Source organism: Falco cherrug, chromosome 3 (genome assembly GCF_023634085.1).
Source record: "Falco cherrug isolate bFalChe1 chromosome 3, bFalChe1.pri, whole genome shotgun sequence".
In the NCBI taxonomy this organism is placed as follows: domain Eukaryota; kingdom Metazoa; phylum Chordata; class Aves; order Falconiformes; family Falconidae; genus Falco; species Falco cherrug.
The window spans coordinates 71,280,703-71,298,993 of record NC_073699.1 but is presented as its reverse complement, the minus strand read 5'-3'; the positions used below and the strand labels follow the sequence as shown (position 1 = coordinate 71,298,993).

Here is an 18,291-nt window from a genome sequence, read left to right as displayed (position 1 = left end):
AGAGCAATGTGCCAAGCAACAGTACAGAAGAGGATAGGACCACACAGAGAATCTGAGGCAACAACTGTGTGCACCAACACAGGGATAAGCAGCCCTGTTTCTATGGAAGCTGACATGTGTGAGAGTGTGGGCTGTATTTTATTATCTTATGACAATAGGGTTAAGAAGAACATCATGTGTAAAACAACTATTCTCTTTATTCAATATTGGAAAGGCTTCAGTACCAAGACAATGAAATTGGAAAGACCATTTGTTATTTCTCATGGCACAAGGAATAGGAGGCAACACATAGAATCATCAGGTCATAGATTTAAAAGTCAAGTAAGACAAAGCACTTTTCCACACTGTGGTGCAGAAGTCATCACTGAAGGATGGTGCAGACACCAAAGCACATGTGAGTTTGAAAAAGAGCTAGACAAATTTACAATGTGTGTGTGTGTGTAACCTTTAGGGCTTATTAAAAAAACCCCAAAACCCAACAACAAAGATGATACAACCTACTACTTAGGAAAACTGTAATTTCCAGGAGAAATCTGTAATTTCCAGAAGATAATGGTGGAAGGACCACCATATTTGTTTTGTCCTGCTACATCTTCCCTAATCGTTAATTACTGGCATCTGCCAGAGTTAGGAAATTGTCCAGCTGAACATTTTGGCCCAAGTTAGTATTTTAGTCATTAGGTTCTCATTTCCTTCTGTCCTAATCCTCCCACCAAAACAAAGTATTTAGCTGCCTCCATTAGTTTAGAATACATGAAAACTTGTTAGTCTGCTAGACCCTGGACTAGAGGTTCTCTAGATGTTCCTTCATGCCATATATCACTACAGTCTTGTAATTTTTCTCTTCAAGCATTCCTACATCCCAAGCAAGAGGTAAGACTAGAACAAAGTACACACCACACATGGACAAAGTTGCCAAGGACTTGGGACAAAGGGTGATTAATTCACTCTAGCTCAGGCAGTTGAAAGCATGGGATTTGCATCTGAGATCATCACCCTATGCTTCATTACAGTCAGAGATAAAGACACCTGCTGAGGGTGACTCATGCTAAAGCAGGGATCCAATAATCAGTTCATCTAACTTGTCACAATTATTGGAACTGAAAATACTAGGAAACAGACCATTTTCAACACAGATAGAGAAGCACAGGGAAGTACCCAGAGGTATGCTAAATATATACCAACGAAGATATCAGATACACCTGAAGGTAGTGTTGTAAGGGTGAAGTTCTCTGAATTTAAGATTATACAAAATTTGTCTTGGCAAATATGAGATTTCTTATATTGCATATATTTTATTCAGATCAAACCATTTCTGGTTCTTGCTATCAACCAGTTTCACCAGTCTCTGAACATTTGTCTTAATTCTTACAAGTTCAGTTACAGACCACAACCAAAGGTTTCCTATTGTTATTCATCATGATGGGGAAAGTCAGCTGAGACCAGAGAGGACTGTGAGGAATTCCAGAGGGATCTAAAAATACCCAGCAGAGGCAACAGCACACTTAAAGATAAATGTGGAGCAATGCATATTTGCAGAATAATCTGAACTATTCATACAAGTTGACTTGTTCAAACCAGCTATAGCACTTTGGAGACACAAGTGTTATTGACAAGTCAATGGCATCTCTTCCTTGTTGTGAGGCATCATGTAAAAGAGAAACAAACCAACCCTTTGAAGAACAGAAGGAAAACCCCAGCAGATTACAAAGGTATGTGGATGAGTCATTGGCATTCCATCTCTTAGAAACACTACATCCAGTTATCATGATGACTCAAGAAAAAAAAATGTGAAAAAATCAAGACAGAATGAGATCTGTTTGCGCCAGAGGGCATGTCCATATATCACATTCATGGCGCGTTGTACAGCACAACACCTGGCAGACATCTGTGGTCTAGGAGTGCAGGAGCTGGTGCATCTCTGTGACAGTGCTGCACCACGCTGGGATGGGACAGTAAGTCGGTTTCTGGAGAGGCTGCAGTCTCTCTGGCTCCCAGCCAGCTAGCATGAAGAGGTTATGGAAGAAAGCCTAATGGGAGATGAGATCTCATGTCTGCAGGGATCAAACGGGCCACTATTTAGCTATTATGGAAAGACATCTATTTTCTGAATAGTTTAATCACCATTTACTCCTCCAGGTATCTCCTTTGTACTGTGAGAATCAGCCTGAAAAAAATGAAGATTTTCAAATCTACTTTGAAAAGATTGCTGTAAAAGGAAAGGAAATAATCTGGTTGTTGTATCTACAGCAAAAAGGACAAGTGGAATTGGACTCAGATTTCTGTAAGGAAGACTTAAGTCAGACAGCAAAAAGATGTATCTACTGTGCATTAGACTGACAAGAAGTTGTGCAGTCTACAGCACTGGAGAAGAGGTAAGATCTGTCCTTCCTGACAGACTAGAGAACAACATATACTGATTTTGCTTTTGGGGGCAGGGAAATAGGCAATTTGATCTGAAATTACTTCCTTCTGATTCCATTGATCTTAGACCAGACATCACTCCCTACCATGAAAGAGTTAGATTCTCACTATTTCAGCAGCAGTGGATATTCTCCTGCAGATGGCAGTTCATGTGACAGAGGTGATGATGAAGCACGTTTTAGGCAACTACCCTCTGCAGTGGAGACATACCAGTGCAGACAGATGCAGCCCATGTCTGGAAAAGGATGCAAGAAAGTTTTATATAGTTGTGACCACAGAAGTGTCCATGTGACCAGCCAGTGCTATACGATGGAGAAAGAAGGGACAAAAGAGCTGGGTAGGGAAACTGAAAGAGTCAAGTCCCTCACTTCTCACCCAGTAAGTCTTCACTGAATATCAGCACATCAAAAGACAAATATTTTTTTTTCAGTATGCACAGTCAAACCTAACAGATAAAAGTGTCACAAATGTCATTAGAGAAAAGAAAGACTGAACTCACTGTTGGGCTCCTCTGTTTAACTTCTTGCAGAGTTTTAAAGGGGGAACTCCATGTTTCTTCCTGTAGTCATTGTGTGCTTTCAAGACTTCTTCGGCAAATTGTTTGGAAGCTGAAATCACATCAAAAAATTGGAAAGGTCTGTCAAATACAGACATTAGTGAAGACAGAAAAAGCATACCCAGTAGCTAAGATGCTGGTGCAGGCTGGACTGAAGAAGAGAGGAATACTACCCTCATTACCTGGCAGTAGGTTGAAATGAACTGCTAATGCTTTCAATCCAGGAATTAACTCTTAAGAGACACTCCCATTGGGATGGTACAGACTTACTAAAGAAGAAAATGTGAACCATATTCCCTACCTCAATAGCAAGGTGATTTAAGGTTAGTTTGACTGACTTTCAAGATTTCAGTGCACTGCATCACCATTATAAAGTCTCAGAGTAAGCAACAAATAGGTCCTTTGATGAGATGCACTAAAAATGCAAATTATTGTCACTGTCTGCAAGAATGTTCTGTATTAGTCAAGACACCACCTAAAGAAAATGAAGATACGAAAATGTTCAGAACTATGCAAGTACTTTGAAATATACACCATTCTTTTTATTCGTTATATAGTACAAATTCATAAAAACTCAAAATGCATCTCTGTTTGGCTCAATACAAATTTAACTGTTCACAAGCAGCAAGTGGTAAGGAAAGAAATGACTGCTGGGGATGATTTTCCCCCTGCCCCCATGCTAATGTGTGTTCAGCAAATATCTGAATTCCAAAGTAACTGCAACATTTTAAAAGAACTCATGTTTGTACTTTGGTAAATGTGGGACTTTGAGCAGCACAAGGCAGAGGACAAGCAACAAGTCATACTGCAATTCACTTTGACAGCAATTTCATGTTACCTCCTTTTATGACATTTTTCCCAAGGGTCAGAGGAAAAAAAAATCCTCTCACATTAGTCACCCTGTGGAATTTGCTGCTTTAAGAAAAATTTGAACCTGAAACAGGGCATTGGGACATTTAAAGAGGTATGGATAGCATCTTCAAAACAGAAAGATAGTTTTCACTTTCTCTGCCTTGCTGAAGCTTCTGAACAGGCCAAGACATCTTTGAGTATTTACTCTGCTTTTACCATGACACAAGTTTGTACATCTATTAATGAGTTATCAGCTTCATTTCTGAATATCCTAATTAGCACCACTCCCATCATTTTCCTTGTAAGACACCTTTGAAGCCCAAATAGACCTCATGACTAAGAAGTTCTTAACCTTAGATTTCTCAGCTTCCTCTCACTACTTGATTCTAACAACTATAATCAGTTATTCTCTCCTTTATTAGCATGTACACTATTCTGCTGTTTGCGATGATGCATTTTCCCCACAGCAGAGCTGTCAGTTTCACATACTGCTCTCATAACTTTTTCCTATGGCAATTACCCAACCTGTGCTCATATATTAAGTTATCCTTGGAGTGCTCGCCAGTTTCCCCAACAGCTTTAGGATAATACAGCAGCCTAAGATAATCTCAATATCAAATGCACATAGAAAGCCATCACTGTTTCATGCATAACCTTAAACCTTTTGAACACAGTCTGAAGACAGGTTAACCTTTTCCAGACCAAAGTGTCATTGTGGACGTATATCTAATATATTCTACATCAACATGCTTTCAGGATCACTTTTTTTGGTATAGAATTGTTGGCATAAGGAACGCTGTTGAGTAAGATGAAATCTGCCCACCACCTTCCTCCTCAGGTTTTCCTTCAGTTTTGTGTGTCACAAGTTGCATATCATCAAACAAAACAGGCACTCCATTCTGCTGTTTAAACACCCACACCCCCTTTTGCTAACAAACCTGTCCCATTGCTCTTATTACCATTGCTCACAGCTCACTAATTCTGTAAGCCGGACTCTGAAATCTCTCATCTGTGGAGTCACAGCCTATTTCTAAAGCATCTATTACAGGTTAGAGAGGAAAGCAAGCCAGCAGCCAGTTCACTTAACTTCACTGATGCAGGAGTCCATGATTCCAGCAGGGACATTTTAAGACAGTCTGCAAATCAGAGAAGTTGAAATACATGGCTTTGGAAGTTGCACCACATACTCCAGGCTGCATTTGTCTGCACAAGACCATCTTAAAGCTTGTGGCTATTATCACCTAGACTTAATATCTCATCCACTCAGCATTAAATAGCAGATAAACAATCTGACCTGCAAGTGTGAAAGTTGCTGTTCAAATTATTTACTCTCAGTGGCAATAAAATTGAAATTCTAAAAATAAATAAATAAATAGAAATAAAAAAGAAGTCAACTTAAATACAGGCTTTGTCAACTGTCAGTCCATCCATTAACAGAAATGTTGCATAATCCAGCTCTGTACTAACATTTTGACTTACAAAGACCAACAAGATGTGGACAAAACTGCATTTCATCTAGGCACAGCAGGCACCACTATGCTGTCCCTAGAGAACCTCCATCCTCCCCTTTCCTCAAAGGCGGCTGCTAAAGAAACACTTATCTACTGTGACTCAAGCTCATGTGCTGACCGCCTCGCTCTGCATGGCTTCCCCCGTGCATGCTGATGAGTGGAGAGGGACACCCAACTGCCAGATGTATTTCAGATGTGTTTTGAAAGGCATGTTAAGTTTTTCCATTTTACCAATGTTCCATACACTGAGAAACCAGACATTAAAAGTGAGAGTTAATGGGAGTTTTCAGGCTCCCACCCAAATGGGAACAGCTTCCCAGACAGCTTTGGAGACATACTTTTTTCCCTTTGTACAGGCTGCTTAAACTGCTAGAAGAAATTATTGCCTACTGCCAGGAAGTTAGGTTTGGCCATGGATCATTACACAGCTTAATATGTAAAACAACTAAAGGTATTAGATATAGTTGTTTGCTCCTCATTATTCAATTATTTACCTCTATTTTGAATTCTTCTGGAACATTGGCTAACTTAACGACAACACGTGACAACTAATTTCCAGTGTATGATGTACAGAGCACACCTTATAGTTGTTATGCTTTTGGACTTTCAGTTTCATTGATCAACTTCGTGTCACCACAGAAAACTGAGCAGAAGCATCTAGGTTGCCTTTTCCAATTGGATTTTTTCCCCCTGAGTGTTCTATTTCTCTGTTTTCTTACTGTCTCTAAACATGGCCAATCTTAGTCTTTCTCAGGTGAAGAACTCTTCATGCCTGAATCCTTTCTGCCTCTTCTCTGAACCCTGTCTTCTCCTGCTTTGTTTTTCCCTTAGTTTGGACATCAAAGGTGGAGACAGTCTTTTTAGCAGGGCCTGTAGTGTAGGACAAGGGGTAATGGTTTTAAACTAAAGAAGGTAGATGCAGAGTAGAAACAAGGAGGAAATTTTTACAATGAGGGTGGTGAGACACTGGCACAGGTTGCCCAGAGAGGTGGTAGATGCCCCATCCCTGGAAACATCCAAGGTCAGGCTGGATGGGGCTCTGAGCAACCTGATCTAGCTGAAGATGTCCCTGCTCGTTGCAGGGGGGTTGGATTGGATGACCTTTAAAGGTCACTTCCAGCACAAATAGTTCTATGATTCTATGAAATGGACTTCATGCAGAATCTTACACAGAAGTGTCCCATTATGTCTGTCTCAATACCTCCTTGAACTGTAACATAGGCCTCAACTCTTCACCCAGTGTGTGCATTACAGGTAAATGGAGATAATGATCCCACCTTTCAATTCTGCCCCAAAATAATTAGAAATGTGCTTGTGTAATGGCTAAAGCAACATATCTGAAGAAAGCCGCAAAATACACTTCAAAGGACCCACCATTTCTGAAAGAGGTAAACGCAAAAACCTGATACCAACAGCCCTGGCAATGTGAGTCATATCACCCAGGATATGAGCCTTCCCTGCCCAGAACCCAGGCAGGAAGAAGCCAAGAGCCAGAATACATACAGAGGACACAAATGCAAAGTGAGCAGAAAACACATGAAGATGAAGAGGTAATTGCATAACTGTTTAAACACTGTGTGTAGTTCTGCTTTAATACTGAAATCCCTTCACGCTCCCTTGATTCTGCAGAATTGCTCTACCCTACTCTAATAGCAGAAATGGGGTGTGAAATAAGAATGCAGCAAATACAACTTTTTATATGTCCAACAGGTTTGTGAAAAAATTCATTGGAGGTCTTAGGGAACTGTAAAGTAATTGTAACAGGAAGTCCTTTGTTAACTGGTAACTGGTGAACTGCCCGAGACAACTGAAGTTACCTCTATTTCTACAAACTTCTCGAAGTATATCAACAGACTGGAAACAAACAAAATTCTTGAGTAAAAGACATACCAGTTTCTAATGACCACATTTTCTTCTAGACCTTTCTAAGAGACCTGACATATTTATTATTCATAATATTTGTCCTCACTTGAAATGTAACTCCCTGGAAACTAGCCCTAGCTGAATCTTTCACACTCTTAAGAACGATGTTCCTTCAATGGAGAAGTGATGGATATTTAACTGATAGGAGAAATGTTAAAGAGGACAGCCATGCCTCTGCTCATTTTGACTCCACATAGGTTTGAAGTCACAAACACTCCAGGATGGTCTTATACTGGCTGGCCTCTGCAGTGCCACAGGGAGTGAATATTCCTTGTTTCTTTCTCCATGTAGTTTGACTGCACTTTCTTCATCTTCAAAGACTGGCCCTTAATGCTATTCCTAAATATGTCATTTGAGAGCATGGATCTGACACTCCAATTCAGGGATCACTTCCAGCCATAAAAACTGACCTTCAGTGCTAAATTCTCTAACAAAGCTGGTTGATTGCTTGGAAACGTAAAGAAGCAATGAAATCCCGTGTACGTCCTGGAGGGGAGGCAAGATAAAATGATACTACATTCAGAAAGCATTATATCCTTCATGGGTATACTTTGTCTTCTTTTACACTTCTGAACCAAGAACTCAGTAAATGGGCAACATCTCCATCCCATACAATAGGCATTTATGGGAGATAGCATAATTGTTAGTACACTATTTCCCTTTCAACTTGAATTATCCTATGACCCTACTGAAAGTTGGAAGAGAAAGTATTCCTTGTGGGAATGAAAGGAATTGGAGGTTATAATTAGACATGGGTTTTAATGGGAGTAGTTTCCCAGAACCTTCTTGTGTTTATCAGGCTGCTCAAAATAGCTTTCCCTTCAGCTCAGGAGATCCCTCTTCAGGTAGGTTCTCTGATGTCTTTCAGCAGTGACTTTTGCCTGAAACTTTCTTACATACCTGCTTATCACGGGGGTGAACTTCAGGACAACAGTAAGATGACTGAGTTAATCAAATCTGATGGACAACGTCCACACTCATTTTATTATCTGGGCTTCCTCTACAGCAAACCGGCAACTTAATAACTTTGCATTACCTGTGCCATATGGTGTAACACACTATTTTCTCCCATACCGAATTTCAGGCATATAGCCTGATAATATGAAGCCACCGGTGTAATAATGTTTCAATGACATTAGTCGTGTCACTATTTGAGTGCAAATCCTATTCTTGCTGTAATAGACAGTGTTGATTATTTCCTCACTTAAGGCCTTTTATAAACTGTTAGGCAATTGACTGCCCTGATTAAAAAGGAACACCTGGTAAACTGGAAACAGCACAGCTCTGAGAGGCATCAGAGCCTTCTGTGATATAAACTTTTTTTTTTAAAAAAAAAGCAACACTAATCAGCAGGTTTGAGCATTGACAGAACCAAGTTCTCACTTTCATTGGAGGCAGGGGTTGGGGAGGGGAGTCCTCTGCTTGCAGCCCCTCTCTCCTCTGAACCATCAGACCAATAAGCCTGTCAACAAGTAGTGACTACCATGGAGTGGTCGTCTTGCATAAGGTTGGAACTGACTGCTCATCATATCCAGAGAAGCCAGTGTTGGCTTTGCATGAAAGACAACCAAAAGAATGATTTTTATTATTACTCTGCCGTGGAAGACAATTAAATATTTTAATCATGCCACACACCCACACAAACAACCCTTGTAGGCAGTTCATGTGTAAGCTGCTAACCCTTTTAAAGAGGCTAAGGAGACCCTCTCATAAGTAAGGCTTTGTATTCTTAAATCTAACTGCCACACAATTCTTGGGCTCATACGCTTCAAAATGCAAAGCCACAAGTGACCTGCATGTATTACAACTGACCATACCAAGCAGAAGTGAAGAAATCTTCCCAATTTCTTCTCTTCCTCTCTCCCCAAAAACGTATGTGCTTAGAGTTTCTAATTATAGTAATTTATGAAGAAAATGATGTGCGATTGTATTTACTAATGAGTAACACCAGAAATCAGAACTTCTCCACTATCAGATCTGAGCTTCAGCTATTAGATTGTGATTCCATCTTATAACATTTGCATGACAGCAGCATGATACTATACTCTTCAGCAAGTAACAACTCTTCTAAGTCTTTTGTAAGTCATTTGAATGTCTAACTTAAGTAATTTTTGTGGGTCACAGTATTTTGGATGCTGCATATTCTTGTGCTCTGTGGATGGCCAGCAATAGAGACAACCTTGTTGGTACCCAGTGCCAAGTTCATTTTACATAGAACTGTTAGCTGCCTGGTGCCAACCTAAGCCTTTGTAAAGTGAAGAATTTTGCAAAGAAGAACTGAAGACAGATTGAAGAACTATCCCATGTCTCCTGTGACATGCTCTGCCATTTCATACCTCTATCATTTATGTTCTACTATTGCTTGGGGTAGCCATACCTAACTAGCTTTCATCTCATTAGCTCCAAACCCCCCAGCCTTGCTTTTCTGCCAAGGCCATCCAAGCTAGCTAGGACAATGCTTAAAGTAGGCTTGTTTATGCACCTCCCTGAGGCATGGAAATGTGGTCATGCACATTTCTTCCAATCACTGAAGGGTAAACTCACCTATCCAGTAGCCCAGTCCAGGCAGGAAGACACAGAAAACTTTTTTTACCCATATTTATTATCAATTACATGATCTCATTCTCGCCCCCCTGCTCAACAGGCTAAACCCCAGTTCTCGTAACTGAGAATCTTGAAAAACGTGGTCTTTATTTCACAGAATGGTTTGGTTGGAAGTGACCTTTAAAGGTCACCCAGTCCAACCCCCCTGCAATGAGCAGGGACATCTTCAACTAGATCAGGTTGCTCAGAGCCCCATCCAATCTGGCCTTGGATGTTTCCAGGAATGGGGCGTCTACCACCTCTCTGGGCAACCTGTGTCAGTGTTTCACCACCCTCATAAAAACTTTCTTCCTCATACCTAGTCTGATTATTATATACTATAAGGATCAGATAGGCATATTGCCCCCACACCACCCTCTGGAAGGTAAAATTCCACCTAAACCCCAAAATCTTTGATTTCACTGTTCCTTCTGCAGCTCCCCGTTGCTTACACACTGGCCTAGCTCTTAGGAACCAAAGATAAAAAGAGACTGCAGTATATGTAAGTAATGTACATGAATGCCTACACCCAGGGACTGCAGTTCCAAAGCGAAGCCTTTTTCATCTCTCCAGAAAGACAGTGCCACACCTACAACAGTGCAACCGAAATCCTGCCAGGAGGCAGTTCAGGGAAATGTACTACTCATGGTCCTAAGTCCTTAAACAGTGGAGATGTAGAAGCTATAGGAGCTGTCATGTCTAAGCATGTGGAGGAAAAGAAGGTTATCAGGAGTAGCCAACATGCATTCACCAAGGCAAGACCATGCCTGACCAACATAACAGCCTTCTACGATGGAATGACTGGCTGGGCAGATGAGGGGAGAGTGGTGGATGTTGTCTACCTTAACCTCAGCAAGGCTGTTGGCACCGTCTCCCATAACATCCCCACAGGTAAGCTCAGGCAGTGTGGGTCAGATGAGCAGTGGAGTGGATGGAGAACTGGCTGATGGCAGAGCTCAGGGGGTTGTGATCAGCAGCGCAGAGTCCAGCTGGAGGCCTGTAGCTTGTGGTGTTCCCCAGGGGCCAGTACTGGGTCCAGTCCTGTTCAACCTATTCATCACTGACCTGGACGAAGGGGCAGAGTGTGCCCTCAGCGAGTTTGCTGATGGTACAAACCTGGGAGCAGGGGCTGACACACCAGGCGGCTGCGCTGCCATTCAGGCAGACCCGGGCAGGCTGGAGAGCTGGGCGGAGAGGGACCTCATGAAGTTCAACAAAGGCACGTGCAGGGTCCTGCACCTGGGGAGGGACAACCCCACGCACCAGCACAGGCTGGGGCTGACCTGCTGGGAGGCGGCTCTGCGGAGAGGGACCTGGGAGTGCTGGTGGGCAGCACATTGCCCATGAGCCAGCAGGGTGCCCTGGTGGCCAGGGAGGCCAGTGAGATCCCGGGGGGCATTAGGAGGAGGGTGGCCAGCGGGTGGAGGGAGGTGATCCTGCCCCTCTACTCTGCCCTGCTGAGGCCACATCTGGAGTGCTGTGTCCAGTGCTGGGCTGCCCAGTTTGAGAGGGACAGGGAACCACTGAGGAGGGTCCAGCGGAGGGCTGCAAAGATGATGAGGGGACTGGAGCACCTCTGTTATGAGGAAAGGCTGAGAGAGCTGGGCCTGTGTAGCCTGGGGAAGAGAAGACAGAGAGGGGATCTTATCAATGCATAAATATCCTGGGCGAGCACCAGGAGGACAGGGACAGGCTCTGCCCAGTGACAGGTCCAGGGGCAATGGGCACAAACCAAAACATGGGAAGTTCCACCTGAACATGAGGAAAAGCCTGTTTGAGGGTGACGGAGCTCTGGAACAGGCTGCCCAGAGAGGCTGCAGAGTCTCCTTCTCTGGAGGCATTCACAACCCACGTGGACGCGATCCTGTGCCACCTACTCTGGGTGACTCTGCCCTAGCAAGGTCCTGGACCAGATGATCTACAAAGGTTCCTTCCAACCCCGACCATTCTGATTCTGTGATCAGGAATCACTTTCTCACCACTAGGGTGACCAAGCACTGGCAGAGGTTGCCCAGGGAGGTTGTGAAGTCTCCATCCTTGGAGATATTCAAAAGCCATTTTGGCATGGTGCTGGGCAACCAGCTCTAGGTGGCCCTGCTTCAGCAGGGTGCTGGACCAGCTGACCTCCAGAAGTCCCTTCCCACCTCGACTCTTGTCTGATTCTAAGCTGAGAGATCTGTTTTAGTAATGAGTCTTCATAAGGGAAAATTCAAAACCAGGTTATACCCTACCACAGTTCACCCCAAATCACTTTCTGAGGATCACTTATTAAGTGCCCAACATGTGCCTATGGCCCACAGAATTCACAAGTGTGACGAGCAAACACATAGGGTATAATTAAGCATGTATTCAATAATTTCTTAACATCTGCCTATCACAAACTATCATCAGAGTTGTTTCATGGAAAACAGGACCCCTTGCCCCCCAAATTTATGTTTACAACAAGGACATGGAGACTTCAGGAACACCTGCAACCCCATCTCAGCCTTGTGACGCACACAGGTGTGTATACAGGGACAGCCTGCACAATCTGTGTCAGAAAATGCCCCTAAACCCCATGCCTACAATGGTGGCATGGCAAAGCTTCAGAAGGACAGTTAACTTACCATTTCATACAGCTCTGCAACCATCATGCTTAGAGCTGAAAGCAAACAAAGCCCGTACGATTTCAGTTCAAAGCCAAGATTTGGTCTAGTAATTCAGTTCCGTCAACTTTAAATTATACAAAATAATGTTTGTGGTGGCCTTAAACAGGCCCATATTATCTTCCTCCACAACACCCCAGACTACTGCTTTCTCCTTATACTTGCTTGCACAGGAGACAGTTCTGAACCAGAGTGGCTGGCCACCCACCTGGCCTCACCTCACTCCCCCTCTGCAGGGCCACGCAGCCCAGCTCTGGCAGAGCTGCTGTTCAGACCTTCAAAGACTGGGCAGAACTTGCTTACATCTGCCTATAAAAACATAACACAGATATGCACCAGCCAATCTGTCGAAGAACAGCATGGCCTGTACCAAAATAGTGATCTGAAATAGCCTTCTGGCCTGTTGAGATATGTAATAAACAGCAAAGCAGTTAAAATCAAGAGGCTCATTTTTGCATACTTTTTGCTCCTGCACATCAAGCAGCAACTGAGGCAAATTCAAATTCAGCCAAGACAGACGCTACCAACTGTCTTCTGATTGAAAACTAAGGGTTTGAATGTTTCCAGTAATAAAAGCCTTCTTCGTGCTTAATTTTATTTTTTTTTTAAGAAGGATTTTGTGGAGGATTCAGAAAGGAGAAAAGATGTTTTTTGGTTATTGACATGCAACTCTATGACATAGGAAACCTTGGTAGGTTTCTCGGCTACTACAGACTTTCACATTCCATCTTATTCTTTGTGGGCCCTTCATATTTGCTTTGGTATTTATCTGCCTTGAACATGAGGAGCTAAGGCTCCTAATCTAACAGTCAACATGCAACCACTGTTGCATGGGATGGCTGCTCTCTCACTCCCCTCCTCTCCTCCACCAAAACACTGATGGTTCAACAGACAGGTAAAAATTGGGCCCAGAATACTGTTTGACGAGGCCTGATCCTTCCTGACAGACTTTTCTCTATTTGCCATTTATTGAACTTGAACCAAGCAACCAGTGTCTTATACACACAAAAACTAGAGCAGTGTGGAGTTTTTAATTTAATTAACTTGATTTTTGAAAGGCCCTTTTCCCACCACACCTCCAGCTCAGTTCTGGTGTAAAGAGAAACAGCCATTAACTTGTATTGATAATAAGTTCTGCAAATGCCCCCGTTACCGAACATGAACGCACGGTTGCTAGCAGGTTAGTCTAATTAATTTCCTCTGTGCCCACCAGTCCTGTAAAATCATCCAGCAGGAAACACTGTCATTTTGGCAGCTGGCGAATATCACATTTCTCAGAAAGCAAACAGGTCACTTCTCTAATATGCTTGTACTCTTGTTATGACCTGCTACGGCTTTCTCCCACCAAGATGCTAAAGTACAAATTTGCACTTCAGAGCAGTTGAAGATGTAGCTCACTCTGCAGAAAACACCACGGTCCCTTTTATTGTGCTCCAAAGGTACATCTTAAGAGTTAAAAACCAGCACATGCTTTCAAGGAAGATTAAAACCAGCATGGAAAACTGCAGTTTGGTTCCTATCTCTTTTCTTTTTTTCAAAATCCTTTCTCAGCCCTTTTTTTTGTATTTGCTCAACAAGCGGTGCAGTGGGTAACTCCCAGCCCTTTCTCTAGAGTCCCACCCACATTTGCAGAAGGGGAGAAAAAAAAGAAAAAGACAAGAAGGAAAAAGAAAAAACAAACTCTATAAAAAGATAGTCAATATTTAGTAAGCTCGTCCTCGTCTTTGACTGCGTCTGCACCCACTGGCCAGAAGAAACAGGCAATTCCCTGGCCGTCACCTCTGCCCGGTTTTTAGGAGGCAAGTGGGGCAAGCTCCCTTCCCCCACCAGGCAGGGCTGGAGGGGAAGCGGAAGAAATGAGACTTTGAGCAGCCTTTTCCTGCCACCATCCCAGCCTTTTTGGAGACTCCCACTGCATTAGAAATCCCCGCGCTCCCGAGCGTAGGAGTGGAGCTGGCAGCCAGCTGCTTCCCGCAGCATCGCCGGCAGCTGCTCACATGGATATCCCCTCTGGGGCCAGGGCTGGCCGCAGGACCCCGGCCTCCACCGTGCACAGCTGCAGGGGTGTCAGAGCCCTGCCAACACGGCAGTCTTAGCAACAGGGCAACAAAAAGCAGCCAGCTCACCATCACCTTGCTTCCCGCAGAAAATACGTACCCCAGCCGGTTCGGTTGGGGCTCCCCAGGATCTGTGGCGACGGGGGCCTGCACCATCTGCTAACCCAAACGCTGCCCAAAAAGAGGAGACCAAGGGGAGGGCACAGGGGGTCCTCATGTTTGGCTTATTATTTCCAGGAGCTATGGCCAGGGGAGGTGTTTTACTAAATCTGATGAGGGAGTTTCAGTATGAATTTGGTATTAGTAGCCTGCAGCTTCCAGGGAAGAAGGCTGAGTCAGACGTCTTCCGACACGCAGCTCGATTCAGTGAAGCAAAACCAACGCTAAGTTTCTAGCTCTGATACTTGTAATGAACATTGCTTCAAATGTAATCCAATAGCTATTATCAACTGTTGGAGAGCTTTTATCGAAGACCTGAGATTTTCAGCAGCAGGATTTCTTTGCCTGGGGCTACTCAGACCTCAGGATAGGTTTACTGAAGACAACAAGTTAAAGAAACTGCTCTGAAAACATTTATTCTAAAATAGTGGCCCTACTCTACAGGAATTACAGCATCCTGAAGTTTACGCCTTCAGGTAATCTCTGCCTTAATCTTTCTGACACAGGAGAGGAGCGAGGACTCTGTTTCGAGGTCAGACAGATCCCAGCACAGAGAAACTTGCCCGCATCATGTCCTCAAGAGCACTACAGCAGGAACAGGAGGTATTTTGCACAAAACACAGAGGAAGCAGTACTCTGCAAAACAGCTGCTCTTGCCCATTCAAAGGCAAACCACACTGAATGATCTCAGACAGGAATTTGAAGACTTCAATGCACTGGAAAGGCCAGGTGGGATTTACTCAATAAACCGATTGTCAGGACAGGATCTCAGTTTCATGATTCATCTAAAAATACCACACGCAGCTCAAAGACATAACCTGGACCTAGTTTACCATTGATTTGAAAAGCATGACACAAGTGACAAAACATTTTTTAAATGTACTTAGATCTCAAGCTCTATTTGTTTACATAACTAGTTAGGGATGCAAACGTTACCCAAGCCTCCACAAAAGGAGTTTCTAGTCTGTCATTGCTCCTAAGTGTGGACAATTAACTAATGTGCAGTAATAAAGGTGCAGGAAATAACAAAGACAGTAATTCCTTTCTGACTGTATTAGCAACTTGCATATATTAAACCAAGAGATTTTCATCATTTTGGGATTGGGAGGTGCACAGTGGAATATCTCTACCGCTTTGGCCCAATGTGCTTTGCTAATGTAATGTACAGCTACTAGACTTACCCAGTATTTGTACTTCTTATGCCATTAGCAAAGAAGTGCTGAACTTGATACTTCTCAGCAACTACAATTATTTAAATTGTTGTAAACTTATTTACTAAATCCCAATCCACTTGAAAACAGCTTCCAGGACATGGGGCCAAAACCACCCACTGGCAGCTATATGGTGCATCGCCTGGACTGGGTGTCACACTAGTAAGCCCTTTACAGTCACATTTGCAGACAGCTCTGATCTCATCTAGGATGCTCACCTTTAAAAAAAGAAAAAGGAAAACAACTCAACAAGCCCACGCTGAGGCTCACTAAAGTGTTAGCTGCACAAAGATTTTCCTCAAGTTTCTCTGGAAAAGGTCTATGGTTTTGAGTGAGTAAGTACTAAGTTTTGCTGAGCATGTTCCATACATGCTGTTTACACACAGGACAGACAGACAATACACCACCAGGCTCTGATTTCTCACATAAATAGCTTCCTAACCACAAGAACCAAAATAAGCCCTCCAGTTTTGCAGCTGTTTCAGAAGATCGGCACACATTTCCACTCATGGCTCTCACAGGACAAAGATGGAGAAAGCCCCGGCCACGAGCTCTCTCTTCTTAAGGTCTCTGGCTCCTTGGCAGCTTCAGAGGAGCTCTCCCCCCGCCGAGACTGTCACAGCAGGGCATGCAGACAGCTGGCGGCGGTGGGGAAAGGACCAACAAGGCAGCCAGCAGCAGGGAGAGACTTCACGAACATCTGCACAGCTGGGGAGAGACTTAGGAGCTGAGCAAGGCTATCCTCAGTTAAACAGTCCCCAAATCTTAAATCTAAATCCTCCTGACAGAGAAGGTGATAAGAAGCTTTCCCCACACCCCCAAAAAGCATCCTGCACCCTATTTGCAAGGCAGGTAAGTTTGGTCAGGCAGCCAGACACAAGATAATTTTATTTCCTTTATATATTTAATTATTTCGTAGAGCAAAGAAAAGCTACTACAAGTTACAAAACTTAAGCTGTATATAAAATACAACTACCTTGCGCAGGTTGGGGAGGGGGGGTCGTTCTGCTTGGTTTTTTAATTTAACCCTGTGTCAGAGAGAAGGCTCCTCCCAGGCTGTACCATGCACAAATGAAAGCAGCTTTCTCGGAGGAAAGCCACTAATGCTTTACAACCCTTTCTGAGCACAAAACCCGGCACGCACATTTTAAGAACACACAGCCAACTGCACAAAGACATTTACTCACCTGATTTTCCCATGATCAAGTGGTGGTTGTGTTGGTTTGTTTGGGTTTTTTTAATTTCACCTGCTGCCTCCTCTCTTGACTGAGTTTCGCTGCAAAGTGCCAGGGACGAAGCGTTTGCAATTTCAGCTCAACTTCTCCACTCGCCTGCGACCGCTGCCGGAGAAAACCCAGCAGCATGAACCCGTCACCGCCCCTCCTGCAGCGCCATGCTGAGCCTGCCCATGCCTTATAAGGGTAGGGACACCGCTATTTTTTGTTAAAAAGATCCTGTTTCGGGTCAGGAGCTATTTCTCCACCACAGTAACCAAGCAGTTCCAAAACACCATATGTTTTCACATACCAAGTCAGCTTAGTAATCATGGCTGCCTTCTGATAAGAGCAGGCTGTGATATGAAATTCTGCTGACAAATAATTCTGCTGCCACAGCCGGCATAGCCCATGAGGTTAATTCATACAGCTAAATACTTGTTAAAATTTTACCCAGTTACTCTACATACAGTTGAAAAGGCAAGTGATAAGGCAGTTTGAAGTATAACTAAGTTTTGTGTCTAAACCAAACCGCTTTCTGGACTGTTACAATATAATCCATAGAAGGTATTAGTAAAATGCAGCACAAGATTTTGCAGGTTAAACAGGAACTGTGCTGATGGTGTATTCTGTGAAAAGAGAGCTGGATGTGCGTGCGCCTCATATTACCTGTGCCAGCACGCTGTGCCACTGTCACCTACACGCTACATCAAAATACCTCAAGCTAATCTGGCAAATGGTAACTACTTCAACCGCGATGAATGCGATGCTTTGATTTAACTTCGGAAGTCCTGTGTCTCTCCAAACAATAATTCAGTTACATGTTTCCAACTTTCATCTTTTCATCATCACAAAAAATCCTCTGAGGTTAATGCTTCCCATTTTTTTGCAATGCCTTTCAAAATGTCAGGGTTCTACTTGGTTTTGTGCCAAGCCTGCTGGCTCAGCAGGTTTTAATTATCCTTTATCTACTTCTGGAGGCTGACTTCCACAACAAGAAAAGAAAAGAAATATCAGAAATAAAAAGATGTGGGGTTTTGGTTGGGTTTTTTTTCCTTTTTAAGCAAGTATCAGCAGCAGGTGGGGAAAGACAATATCCCTTCACCAACACGCTGCTCCTCCTGAGGCTGCTTCACTGGCAAGGCTGAAACAGAGG

General features: G+C 43.4%; 1 protein-coding gene across 1 annotated transcript in view; it reads right to left on the bottom strand.

The window, feature by feature from the left end:
- The window catches only part of GLIPR2 (GLI pathogenesis related 2), a 28,434-nt gene extending 10,988 nt beyond the window's left edge, over positions 1 to 17,446 (bottom strand). Inside the window, exons 1-2 of the mRNA XM_005432020.4 lie at positions 17,109 to 17,446; positions 2,924 to 3,032 (exon numbers count right to left, since the gene is read on the bottom strand). Of these exons, the coding sequence (XP_005432077.2) occupies positions 2,924 to 3,032; positions 17,109 to 17,121 (122 nt within the window). The 5' untranslated portion in view covers positions 17,122 to 17,446. The remainder of the gene's footprint in view (positions 1 to 2,923; positions 3,033 to 17,108) is intronic.
- Positions 17,447 to 18,291: the final 845 nt, after the last annotated feature.